The sequence below is a fragment of the Fukomys damarensis genome, unplaced genomic scaffold (assembly GCF_012274545.1).
Source record: "Fukomys damarensis isolate Sample0158 unplaced genomic scaffold, DMR_v1.0_HiC HiC_scaffold_7, whole genome shotgun sequence".
Taxonomy (NCBI): Eukaryota; Metazoa; Chordata; class Mammalia; order Rodentia; family Bathyergidae; genus Fukomys; species Fukomys damarensis.
In genome coordinates, this window is record NW_022900919.1 from 18894530 (window position 1) to 18908230 (window position 13701).

General features: G+C 37.6%; 1 protein-coding gene across 9 annotated transcripts in view; it reads left to right on the forward strand.

The window, feature by feature from the left end:
- Positions 1-13701, forward strand: part of Fanci (FA complementation group I) — a 59938-nt gene that overhangs the window by 5674 nt on the left and 40563 nt on the right. For 6 of the 9 annotated variants that reach the window (XM_010621057.1, XM_010621059.1, XM_010621053.1 and 3 more), the window contains exons 1-6: positions 213-424; positions 2628-2728; positions 8858-8930; positions 12692-12822; positions 13240-13396; positions 13476-13533. In XM_010621057.1, the coding sequence (XP_010619359.1) occupies positions 2645-2728; positions 8858-8930; positions 12692-12822; positions 13240-13396; positions 13476-13533 (503 nt within the window). In that variant the 5' untranslated portion in view covers positions 213-424; positions 2628-2644. Of the gene's footprint in view, positions 1-212; positions 425-2627; positions 2729-8857; positions 8931-12691; positions 12823-13239; positions 13397-13475; positions 13534-13701 lie in introns of those variants that run through there. The other 3 variants (XM_010621055.2, XM_010621056.2, XM_010621054.2) reach the window with 1 other exon arrangement.

The window sequence follows — 13701 nt, forward strand, 5'->3', positions numbered from 1 at the left end:
AAAAAAAAGGGGGGCTGAAGGTGGAGCATGTGAAGGCTTTTGATTCAATCCCCTGCAAAAAAAACAAACACACAGGGAGGGTTGGGGGAGGACAGAGAAAGGCCACGCCCCCCCAGACTGTGAGTGGGAGTGCCCAAGAACTTCTGAAGGTCCCCACCCTCAACTTTAATGGTTTGCCCTACCCGCGGGCGCTAGAACAGCGGAAGTGGCCTTCGGGGGAGGGACCTGTTGCCCTAGGTGACGGAAGTGTGGTTGTGTCGAGTTGAGCGGGCTTTTCGGAAGGCTGCGGCGTTGTGGCTGAGGCTGCGGAGGTGATTGAGGTTCCAGTAAAGAGGACCTTTGTGCGTTGCCCGGGCAGTGACAGGGCCCCGGGGAGAGACCTGTCTCTAAGAACAAGAAGCTCTCCTTTCGGCGAGGCGTTCTGGTATGTATGTTTTGCGGCCCGGGAGGGTCGGCGTCCGCTGCCTACGAGCCTTGGCTTTTGCAGCTTTCTCCTGGGGCGTGCGATACTCTTGACCTTTTTATTTTTTGTGTTTTGGGCGCTGAGGAATGAGCTACATCCTCATCCTTTTTTGTGTGTGTATTTTAATTTTTGAGGCAGGGTCTTGCTAAGTTACTCAGGCTAGGCTCGAACTTACGATCTTCCTCACTCCGTCTCCCAGAGTGCTAGGATTACAGTCCACTGCGCCCTGCCCAGACAACCCTCTTGATAAATTCCTCCCCAACGGTCAAGGTTCAGCTCCTATTTCTGTGAAATCTCTGTGAACCCCATTTCGCGTTTGTAGCTCAGTGCGGGTGGACACTGGTCAGACCTTCGGGACTTTTCCATCCAGATTTCAAGATCTGGGACTGATACGAAAGCAACGCAAAGCCCCTGGCGAGTTTGAAAATGAGGATAGGTTGGAGGGAGGCTAAGTTTGTGTTTGAAAACATCACTTAGGAAACTTAATTGTGATAGTTCAGCAAGATATTGATGGAGTCACGTGTAGTAGTGGAGAAAGGGAGAAATAGACATATTGGAGCGATGTTTATAAATTCATATTGACCGGACCTACTAGTGGATGTGGAGGACAGGCAAAGTTAAGAATGTTGCCCCGGTTTCTTGTCAGGGCAGCTGAGTGTTTTATGGAGATGGGAAACATAAGAGGAGGAGCAGAAACACGTTTTCATTCCACAAGTACGATTTCCCCCTTACTTCCATATCTACTCACTAAATCTTACCCGCCTAATGTGCTTCCTCTCCTTCCCTTTCCAGTACCCCAAAATCGCCATGCTAGTGCAAGCCTTCGTCTTGACCATTTAAATTGCCTCCTGGTGGTCTCCTGGCCTCTGCTCTTTCTCCTTATTTGCTCCCCACTCTTAACTGCCCAATGATGTGCGATTCAGTTTCTTTCAACATTTATTTCAACCTCATCAAATTTTCTTCTGCTCAAGTTTTTGATAGTTCTCAGTTATTTACAGAATAAAATCTAAATTCCTTAACTTGGCTTTTAAGATCTTACAGTTTATTCTCACCTTATCTTCCTATCCTTTTTTTAATCATTAAGTTTATTGATACGTTTTAGGTATACAATGTGATGACATTCATCATTGGAAATTTGCACTGTACATGATATATCTTGGTTCCATAGGCTCCTTACTTTTACATTTCTCCTATTTGAACTTGGTTTCAACCAGTCTACTCATTTTCCCAAATAAATTTTTCATTTCTCTTGTGAAAGCCTTTGTTCATAAGGTACTCTTTCCGGTTAATGTATAACACCTAGTTGTCTTGACTAGCTAAATTTAAGTTCCAGCTCAAGTTTTCATTTGCTAAGAAGACTTCCTTTTTTCTTACTTTTTTTTTGTTTGTTTGTTTGTTTGTTTTTGTTTTTGAGACAGGGTCTTGCTTTATAATTGAAGCTGCTCTTGAACTTGCTCTGTAGCCTAGGCAGGCCTTGAACTTGTGGCAGTCCTCTTGAGTTCTGGGATTACAGTGCACTACCATACCCAGATGTTGGAACACTTTCTTGACATTTGAACACAATTATATTTTTAGCTTTGTTAACTTTTTTATACAATTTAATTGACAGCATTTACAGTGCTGTTGGTTTTTCCATTAATTTAGCAAATATTCATTACATGCTCTTATGTTCTTATACAAGTATTTATAATGCCTTTATTTGATATATTGTTAAACCACAGCTTACCAATAAACTCAGTTAAAAAAAGTCTGCTTGATTTTAGGCAATATGCTGAGTAGGTGATAAAAATGTAGACAAAAATTTTGAAATCACTTGATTATAGTATATATTTCTAATAAGGAGATTCTCACAATTACTTTAGTTAAGTCAGGCATGGTGGTGCATGCCTGTGATCCCAGCACTTGGGAGGCTGAGGCAGGAGGATTGCTGTGAGTTTGAGGCCAGTCTGAACTATACAGTGAGATCCTGCCTCTACCCCTCCTCCCAAAAAAGGATTACTTTACTTAGGATAAGAATCACCTCCTCATACATACTAGTTTGTAGCTCGTAATCTACTTAGCACCCTTTATATGTATTGTCTGCAGTAGATGTGAAATACTGAAGCAGGAAAGGAAAAACAATTCCTGGAAGCTTCATCCAGCTCTTAATATTTTTTCCTTACAGTCCTGATACGAACAACAATGGACCAGAAAATTTTGTCACTAGCAGCAGATAAAACAATAGACAGACTGCAGAAATTTCTTCAAACCCTAAAGGAAGATGATGTAAGTATTAAGAAGCCTGTTCTGTGAAAAGCAAATGTCAAGTATGATAACTAATTTAAAGGGCATTTGAGAGAAAGAGCTTACTGTTACTTTATCTTGTCACCATTCTCCTTAGAGATACAATTTGTTTAATAATAGCTCATAGATAGCAATTGGGGGAGTGAAATAAATGGGCAACTTTAAGGGTATTATTACCAAATTTAAATGTGAAACAGCCTAACAATAGATTGCTTTTTACAGATAGCCTAAGAATAGAATGGTTTTTACAAATATATATGCAAATGTATATTAGTATACTTTTATGGTCCTTTGAATAGTCCTAGTTGAAGGTAATATCCAGACTGGTTATTGGTGTGAGGCATTAATTTTATTTGTTGGTACCCTTTCATTCATTATTTCTCTTAAAGAAAATAAATTCATGAGCTGCAAAATATTTTTAGAGTATTAGTAAAAGAGAAAAAACCAAGTTCACCTGCTTGACTCTTCGCTCAGTACAGCATAGCTCAATGCGGCGCACAGTGCCAAGCCCAGCCTCCTGTGCAGGTCCATAGGCTGCTTCCTTGTTACCAGCACATGTGGCAGCATGCATGCTGGACAGAGTGTATACCCTGGGCCATGTGTGCCTAATCCAGGGGCTGCCTGCAGCCTGTCTGTCTCTGGCCCATGACCCTGCTAGGCTCAGGTAGTGGCAGTAGGGACCGCACACCCGCTGAACCAGACACAGTCACACAGAAAATTAACCACAGCTTCCTGCGGGACTACAGCTATGTTACCGAAGCCAATATCCTCTCTACTGTGGAGTTCAAGTTCAACCACACCCTGGGGAGCTGCTGGCCACAGGCAACTAGGGCAACTGAGTTGTCATCTTCCAGTGGGAACCAGAAAGCTAAAAATGTGCCTCACAGTCAGGACTAGTATCACCTGTTATAGCCCTTTCCAGAGCCATGAGCTGGAGTTAACCATCTCAAGGACCTAGAAATAGAGATCAACAAGATCAACAATTTTATTCCATCCTGATCTTTGTGTTTACCACTATATTAATCACTTTTTTGTTCTTTACAGATGTGTAAAGTATTTTAGTTCATGTAATGAAATATCTCACAAATTAGCTCAAAGTAAAAAATTATAGAACACACCAGGGATTTAGCTCAGTGGTGCCATGCAAAGTCCTAATTTTTGCCCTGGTACTGGGGGAAAAAAAATATCCAGGCATCAGCAGTGAATTTTTAGAGCAGAGTTTGATTCCTGGTATGGCAAAAAAAAAATTATAAAACATTAGTTGGATATGCTGGCACACACCTGTGATCCCAGGACTCTGGTGCACTGAGACAAGATCAAAAGTTTGAGCCAGCTGGACAACTTAGTGACTTAGTAAGGTCCTGTCCCTTACTTTATTTTTAAGTAAGGGCTGGGAATGTAGCTTAATGTAAAGGCCCTGGGTTCAATATGAAGTACTATGAAAAAAAAAATATATATATATATCTCATAAAGAAGCCCTATGACAAAAAGCACCCTAAGATAATGGCAGTGAGAAAATTCACATTCAGAATTTAGAGAGAAGAGAGCAATTTGAAAATAACTTTAATTACTTAACAGACAAATAATTATTTTTGCAATGAAAATGAAACCGCAGAATGTTTCTTGAAAACACTCCATTGAAGAAAACATTAGTAAAGAGCTGAAGATATCTGACTCATAGACTGTAAAGAGAAGGAAATATGAAGAACATTTAAAATTTGTGGAGGGTACTTTGACAAAATAAACTATGTTTTCTTAAGAAAGCAAAAATTAATCATAGGCTGGGCATGGTGGTGCATGCTTGTAATCCCAGTGCTCAGGAGCCTGAAGCAGGAGGATTGCTGAGAGTTCAAGGCCAGCCTTAACTACAAAGCGAGATCCTCCTTAAAGGGGGGGGGATTTAGATCTGCTAGACCACATATCCATATATAGTTCATAAGACAAATATTACCATATTTTGTAGTTACAATGCAATAAAACTAGAAGTGAAAAATGAAACAAAAACCACAAAAGACCCTTCTATCCAGAGCTAAAATATCTTTTTTTTTGGTACCGGGGATTGAACTCGGGTCCTTGTGCTTGTAAGGCAGGCCACCGAACCACTGAGCTAAATCCCCGGCCCCCGAAAATATAAAATATATTTGGTACCGGGGATTGAACTCGGGTCCTTGTGCTTGTAAGGCAGGCCACCGAACCACTGAGCTAAATCCCCGGCCCCCGAAAATATCTTGTAAACAACTCTGGGTGAGAAGAGTTATACAAAGAGAAATTACAAGATTTCTGAAAACACTACAAATCTAGATCCATGGAATTCTGTTAAATACCACCTCTATGAATAAAAATCAAAGTAAGTGAATTCAAAATTCAGCCGGGGATTTAGCTCAGTGGTTCAGTGGCCTACCTTGCAAGCGCAAGGACACGAGTTCAATCCCGGTACCAAAATTCAAACATGTAAAAAAGCAGCAAAACAAAAACAAAAAAAGTGAAAGTAGAGAACAGAAAAATAATAGATCAAATTAATAAAAATTCTGGTTCTTTGAAAAACTGACCATTAACAATGTTAATAAAAATAGTAAAGACATGCACAAAAGTGAGATAAAACAAGTAAAAGCAATATAGAGGCAGTCTCAAAGACAAAGAGACCACTTTATCTCTATGCAAATAAATTTAGAACCTTTGAAGAAATGGATAATTTCTTGGCATATACAGTTTAATAAAATTGACCCATTTTGAGATGGAAAGTATAGCGAGACCAATTTCTATAGAGGAAAGTTATCAAAGAATTATTTCACATAGAAATGCCGGTCACAGATAATTTCTGTAGACTTTGTAACAAAACTTCAGAGATCAGAAAAGTAGTCCTAATATTATACAAATTATTTCTAACAAAACTTGAGAGATCAGAAAGATGGTACTAATGCTATACAGATTATTTTGGCACCATAATGAAAAAAAACCTTTGAATGAAGTTCAGTATTGATACCTAAAATATGTAAAACTTGATGAAAATAATGTTCAGAAAGGAAATTATAGACTAATAGAATTTAATAAATATTCATGTAGAAGTCTTAACTATTAGGGAACAAATTACAATGCATTAGAAAAATAAACCACAACCAAATGGGTTTTAATAGTGGGAATACAAGGTTGGCTTGATATTGAGAAAGATACTACTATAAAAACCTATGATTATGATCAGAGGAAGCCTTCAGCAAAACTACACACATGTGTAATAAAAATTTGAGAGAATAGGAATGGGTGGCTATTTCCTTAACGTGATGCAATGTGTATAACTAAGTCCTATCATTAGTACCTAAGGGGAAATCATAAAGGCATTGCCAAATAGTCCAGGAACAGCACAGTGAGCCCTACTAACTGTTAATTAGTTTTTTTCTTGTCTCCTAGCTAATACATATAGCCTGGAGAAAACAATTAGAGGCATAAAATGGAAAAAAAAAAAAAAAGCTATAAAACCATCTTATTGCGAGTGACACAATATGTACTTGGTAAACTCTAGAGAACTAGTGTTAAAATTATCTATAAATAAATAGTTCGTTAAGGTAGCAGAATATAAAATGAATATGCAAATGTTAATAGTATCCTTATACATAAAATAACTAGTTAGAAAAAACAGTGAGCAAGAAAGACTTTACAATAGCAACCAAGAAGACAAAATAGGAATAAACTTATGAAATGTCCAGAACGCTATGAAGAAAACTAAAACACTACTAAAAGATACAAAAGTTGACATCTAGAAAAAAATCCTGTGTTCTTGATCAGGGAGTTTCAATATTATCAAGATATCAGTTTACCTAAGTTAATTTGTAAATTTAATACAGTGTTAGTAGAAATTTTAAAGAGTTATTTTGTGGAACTACATAAGCTGATGGAAAAGTTCATGGAAAATACCCAGGAGCAATTAGGAAAATGTTGAAAAATAAGAGTTTTGAGGGAGAATTAACCCTACCAAATACCAAAGACTATGAGAATCATTATGATTTTTAAAAATTGTTCTAACTTTTATCAGTACATCATGATTACATTCATCATGGGGTGTTGGTACATGTACAGAATTCGTCTTAATTCTTTTCCCCTTCTGAGAAGCTTTACAGTTAAGAGCAGTACATAATGGTCCATCAATAAATGAGCAGACAGTGGAATAGAATAGAAAGAACAGAATAAAATAGAATGGAGAGAGAAGTAGAATAGAGAATCTTTTTTTTTTTTTTTTTTTTTTTTTTTTTTTTTTAGAGAATTTTTTTTTTTTTTTTTTTTTTTTTTTTTGGTACTGGGAATCGAACTTGGGTTCTTGTGCTTGCGAGGTAGGTGGTGGAATCACTGAGCTAAATCCCCAGCCCTAGAATAGAAAATCTTAATAGCTACATGTAAGCTCTAGAATATGATAAGGTACTATTTTAAAATACTGAGGTAAAGATGGACTTTGATAAATATTAGGACTACTGGATCAGTATTTGGGAAGAAAACAGGTCAAATTAGATTTCTTATAATACTCAGGAGTGAGCTGTACATCAGGAGTCTACATGTAAAAAGCAAACAGAAACATGATTGAATTCCTCCTTAATATCAGTGCAGGGAAACCTTCTAAGTATGACTTGAAATCTAGGTACAATAAAATATTAATAAATTTCCTACATAGAAATTTGAAAGTTTGCATGACTGACATGATAAGCAAAGTCAAAGGCAAACGACAGACTTAGAGAAAATATTTGCAACATATCACAGGTTAAAGGTTAATATCCTTAATAAATAACGTAACTGAAGGAAAAGATTAAAATTTTTCTTGAAAGAAGCCTGGAGAGAATAATTAATCAGAAAAGGGGCCTTAAACATAAGAAAATACACTCTATTTCACTTGGATTAAGACAAACACAAAGCATACTATTTCTTATCGGAGAAGAAGAATTGAACTACATGACAACATACTCTTGTTGAGGTTATGAGGGAACAGGCTCTAGTATTTGCTGGTAGGAATGCTGTAGAGGGTCCAGACATGAGCAGTAGTATACTTTATTATTTTTTAAGAAGGGAGAGATGGACTCCATTGAAAAAGACTAGACTCATAGAAGAGAAAAAATTCATAATTTTATTAACCTTGACTTCTGGGATACTCCCTGTGTACAAGTCTGTGTTCAGATTCCCCTTTTTTATGAGGACATCAGTCATATAGAGTTAGGACCCACCCTACTGACTTCAGCTAATTATATCTGCAGCCATCTCACTTCCAAAGATCATGTTATGAGGTACAGAGTTTAGAAAGTTGATACGTGAAATTTGAGATCCAATTCAACTATGATACCTCCCCTGCTGTCACTTTGCTCTTGGCCACTATCATCTCATTGTATCACAGTAGTAATCTCCTATGGAGTATCCCTATTTTATCCTTGAAGTCCTTCATAACCAGTTCTTTACACAAGCAAGACTGCATTCTAATATGTCATCTTTTCTTCTTTTTGTTCACTGACTTGTTTTGCACTTAGACAAACTCTTAAGCTTTCTACCATATCCTACCAAGGTCCTTCCCCATCATGCCAAACTCATCTTCTGCCTTTTTTTTTTTCCTTATTACTGTGCAGTCACATTGGTCTTTTTCTCAGGTCCTCACATGTGCCGGTTCTTTGCTTTTTCAGGGCCTTTGCATATGACGGTATCTCTGCTTTACCCCTTTGCATAATTTGCTGTTTCTCATCCCCTAAGTCTTTGGTTAAATGTCATCTACCTCATAGAAGCTTTGACTACTGTAACTGAAGCTGCCTCCCTTTCTTTAATTCTTGTCTGTCTCAGCCTCTTTTACAGAAATTTTTTCTGATTGTTTTGGTCACCCTTTCACCCTTGTATTTATCACAAGTATTTGTTGGTACAGGTGGGTCCCCCAGACATGGCACAATGCATTATGTAGTACTGATTAGATACTCAGTTGTAGGATGAATGTCTGAATAGGTATTAGTATTGACTGCTCAGGATCCTTTTAAGAACTATCATGCTTTGTCTGAACAGTTTGTGTATTTGTAATACATGGAGTCTCTGAATGATCTGAGCCTGACAGGTAAAGGAACTGTTTCCTGAGACTTGTAGCTTTTTCTTTAATTGCAGTTGACTCGTCTCCTTCAGAATCAAGCAGTGAAAAGAAAGGCCACTGGGGCACTCCTGAGAGCCATCTTCAAAGGTAATAATTAATTTCCATTCTGTCTCACTGGATTGGTAGGTCTGTTCACATTTGGCACTGTTTTCTTACTGTTTGAGCCGCACTGGAATACTTACCTGTGTTTTGGGGATTCTACAGAAAGCAGTCTCCTGTCTAGGATACTTAAGTATTTTACTAACAGGAGTTGGAGTGGCTCCCTGAGCTTATATTGCTTATTTTGGAACCTATAAAGCGTGTACTTTTCATAAAATTTGTTTGAGTTTACTTGTGCTTGTAAAATTGTGATGAAGAGACTACAGCGCTTAGTACACAATCTGTGCTTGACAAGGGGAGCAGCTTCAGGGTTAAATGAAATGGAATCTCTTGGATCCTTATACAGAAATTTTTAATTCCCAGTGAGATACGTTTATTTCCTTATATTGAACATGGACCAGTTCTTTGTTATTTCCATTGTAACTCACAGTGGTTTTATAACTATGGATTCATAACAAGTATATTCACTTGGAATTGTTCTTCCCCTAAGAAAATTGAGTGCAAAAATGATAGTCTTCAGTGTCTGCCTGGCAAACGCAAGGTCTTGAGTTCAATCCCCAGTACCAAAAAAACAGAAAAACAAAACAAAAAAGATAGCCTTCCTGTTCATAAAAGAACTTCCAAAATGGGTTGCTTCAACTGTTATGGGAACCTGCTGAATATTTTGTGGGATTACCAGTGGCAGCTGCTTGTATACTAAGTAGAAGAGATAAGAAGGGGCTGGGGATTTAGCTCAGTGGAGCTATGCGTACCTGGCAAGCACAAGGTCCCAAGTTCAATTTCCAGAACTGGGGGGGGATAAGAATGAATGGTTTATTTCTTGGTCAGGCAAATCTGTGCAAATTATGATGGCTCCCATCTTGGTTACCAACTGTATTTAAAAACATATTTGGGAAGCCTAGCTTAAAAGTATCATGAATTACTACAGTACCTTCTAATCATCTCAATACTGTTAAATTGATTGTGTATGTGACCAATAGTTAATGTTGCCATTGTAAAAATTGAAATATCCACATACCAAAATATTCATCCCTTTTAAAGTATACCATTATGCTTCTTTTGTTTTGTGGTACTAGGGATTGAATCCAGGGCCTCACACATGGTAGCCCAGTGCTCTGCCACTGAGCTGCATCCCGACCCTTTTTATTTTTATTTATTTTATTTTAAGACAGGGTCTCACTGTGTTGCTCAGGCTGGCCTTAAGTGTGATCCTTCTACTTCAGCCCCTGGAGTAGCCGGGATTATAGATATATGCCACCATCCCTGGCACAATTTTTAAAACTGAGATAGTTGATACATAGTTTATTCATTTTAAGTGTACAGTTCGTTGGCTTTTAGTATATTCACAAGAGTTGTAACTTTGTGTTGGTCCTAAAAGCAGCTTGGTACCACCAAACTGTTACCTCTCTAATCCCTCAGTCTCTCCCTGCAGTAAGAAACCATTGTTCTCCTTCCTGTCTATAGATTTACCTATTCTGAGTATTTCACTTAATAGAATTATTCTATATGTAATTCTTTGTGACTGACGTGGTTCACATTAAGTTACCAGGGAGCACCCACATGTGTAGTACATATCTTTTTTATTGCCAGGTAGTCCATTATATGGATAATACCATATTTTTCCATTGATTAATTGAGGCACATTTAGGTTGTTTCTGCTTTCTGCCACTATAAATGATATTGCTGTGAACCTTTGTGTACAAGTTTTTGTGTGAACATATTTTTATTTCTCTGGAGAATATATCTAAGAGTAGAATTGCTACATCATGTGCTATCAACTACCAAACCTTTCCAGAGTGCCTGTTTGGATTTCTCTATGTCCTTTTCAATACTTGTTACTTGTTTTTCTTTTTTGTTAATCCAGACCTGCAAGAGTGAGTGTGGAATGGTGTCTCTTGGTTTTGGTTTGCATTTGTGTGGTGGTTAATGATGGACTTTTTTCCATGTGCTTACTGGCCATTTGTATACTTTGAAGAAGTGTCAAATCAGATCCTTTGCTCTTAAAAATCAGGTTGTATCCCCCCACCCCTTTTTTTAAACAGGGTTTTGCTAAGTCACTTTAAGTTGCCCAAGCAGGGCTCTAACTTGCCGTCCTCCTGCACCAGCCTCCCAGAGTGCTGGGATTACAGATGAGCACTACCACATCTGGCCAGTTTATTTTTATTGGTTTTGTTTGTTGTTCCTTTGATGTCATACCTTACATACATAAGGATGTAGACCACTCCTTAAGCCAAGATCATGAAAATGTATAGCTTTAACTCTTTTGTTTTACTTTTTTTTTTTTTGGTACCAGGGATCAAACTCGGGACCTTGCGCTTAGGTTTAACTCTTTTTGTGTATGTTAGGAAGTTGAGGTTTAACTTAATTCCTTTGTGGGTGTGACTACTTTGTAAAAATTAATTGCCTGTTAACATAAGGTTTATGTCTCTCCTTATGAGTACCTCTCAGTCTTTTAAGGGTTTTTGAGATATCATAAGCCCTTTATGTTTCCATAGAAATTTTAAGATAAGCATGTTGGTTTTTCGGTTTCTTAAAAAAGAAGCTGGGTTTTTGAAGTGACTGTGTTAAATCTACCTGAGTTTGAGAAGCATTGTTATCTTAATGTAAATCTTATGTAATGTCTTACTACTTTCAAGACTTCTGGGCCAGCAGTGGGGATGATGGCAGGTTAAAATGCTACAAAGCTTGCCTTTCTGACTGCGATTCAGCCATTTTTCTTGAATTGATACTCCTTTGATTGTTGAAAGCCTTTGATTTATTTCTAGGTTTTTTGTTTTGTTTTGTTTTTGTTTTTTGTTTTTTTGTTTTTTGTTTTTTCGAGTCAGAGTCTTGTTATGTAGTTCAGGATGGTCTTGAGCTCATAATTTAGCCTAGACTGTTCTCAGCTTCCAACTGCTGGGATTACAGGCGCATGGCATATGCCTGATTAGTTTCCACAGTATGTTTTGTTTTGTTTTGTTTTTCTTTTTGGGTACTAGGGATTGAACTCAGGACCTTGCACCTGGGAGGCAGGCATGATGCCACTGAGCTAAATCTTTGGCCCCTTTCCACACTTTTGAGCAAGTAGATATTGGCTGCTTTTGTCAGTACTCTCATATCTTTTGTGGAGGAGTTTCCACAGTCCTTACTGTGTCATTCCTGTTGACATCACTTAATTTGTGCACCATAGGGCTATAATTTGCATGTCTTGCTGCCTGGCTGCTCTGATTTGAATATGTTACATTCCCACTGGTGTAGTGCATGACTGTCCCATCCCATGGTTCAAGCCACCTGATGGGACAGTCATGCATATACCACTGGTGGTTCAAGCTGGCAGGAAATAAAGTATGTTGCCAGGGAGATGTGGCTCAGTGGTGGAGCAGCATATGCCTAGCAGGAACAACGGCCTGGGCTCCATCCACAGTGCTGGGGGAAAAAGGAAAGGAAGTATGTTAAAGCCACTAAATCTGGTTTATTGAACAACCCACTCCCCTCATGTTGTAAGATATATTAGAGTTTCCTCCTGCACTATGTAATTATTAAAATAATAAATGAAAGAACAAAGGGCATTTTAGTCTCTTTACTTTGGCTAAATTAAGCACTTTAATCGGAGCACCTACATATCACTGTTCTAAATACCATATTAATCAGAAGTTCAATTACTCTTTCAGAATTATACCACAAACCTGTTTGTTTTTCCTGTTTACCTTTCAATCTTGTAAAATTTTTTCCTTTTTCTTTGTTCTGTACTACTTGTTTAAAACAATAAGGTTCCCCTTGCTCTGAAAAAGATGGAGCCCTTAGGAGACGTAAAATATATACTTGTTGTATCCAGTTGGTTGAATCAAGAGATTTACGGAAAGACATAGCATCTGAGATCTTAGGATTACTAATGCTGGAGGTAAGATCTAAGATAAAAACTTACTTTTTTTCGGGTGGTTTTAATTCATTGGGGGAAACTTAAATGCCAAATCTAGTGTAATTCCTATTTATGAATAAGAACTATTATTAAACAACAAAAAAGTGGGTGGATAGCGTTTAAGCCCCTTATATGTATACAGCCTCTTTAAGGTACCATGGACATAAATCTCTTTTTAAGTGTTGGCATGTTTGGAAACATTAGGGAACTGATGGAAGATTCTAGCCTTTGAAGTTCTTAGCAATGTAAATATGCAACAGAGCAGCATGATTCCATAAAGGCTATTCTGGGTCTTAGTATCAATCAGTTCAGTTATTTTACCACAAGACTTATTTCTTAGAAAGAGATATGAAACGTTGCATTTCTGCTGAAGATTTTTTTCGTTCTTTGAACTCTTAGGCTCACTGTTTCCCAGGACCATTGTTGGCTGAATTAGCCAATGAGTTTGTTGATTTTATCAGAGAGGGAAGCCTAGTGAATGGAAAATCTTTGGAGTTACTGCCCATCGTCCTTACTGCCTTGAGTACCAAAAAGGAAAATCTGACTTATGGAGAAGGTAATTTTCTTCTAATTTTAGTAGCCTTTTCTTTGTTCACATAATCAAATGTAATTCTTGGTGTATTTTGCATTTCTAGATCAATTGAGTGGGAAAGAATTTAAGAAGCGATTGATTAACACCCTCTGTTCTACAACGTGAGTCTTTCTCATTAATTTATAGAATTTTCTCAGGACTACAGGTGGCCCAAAAAGAAACTCAATAATTCATATTTTTGAAGCTTTTAGTCCTTTTTGTTTCTTTATAATGTACTACCATAAAACCATATAGTTTATGACTTTTTTTTTTTTTTTTTTTCTTGGGGT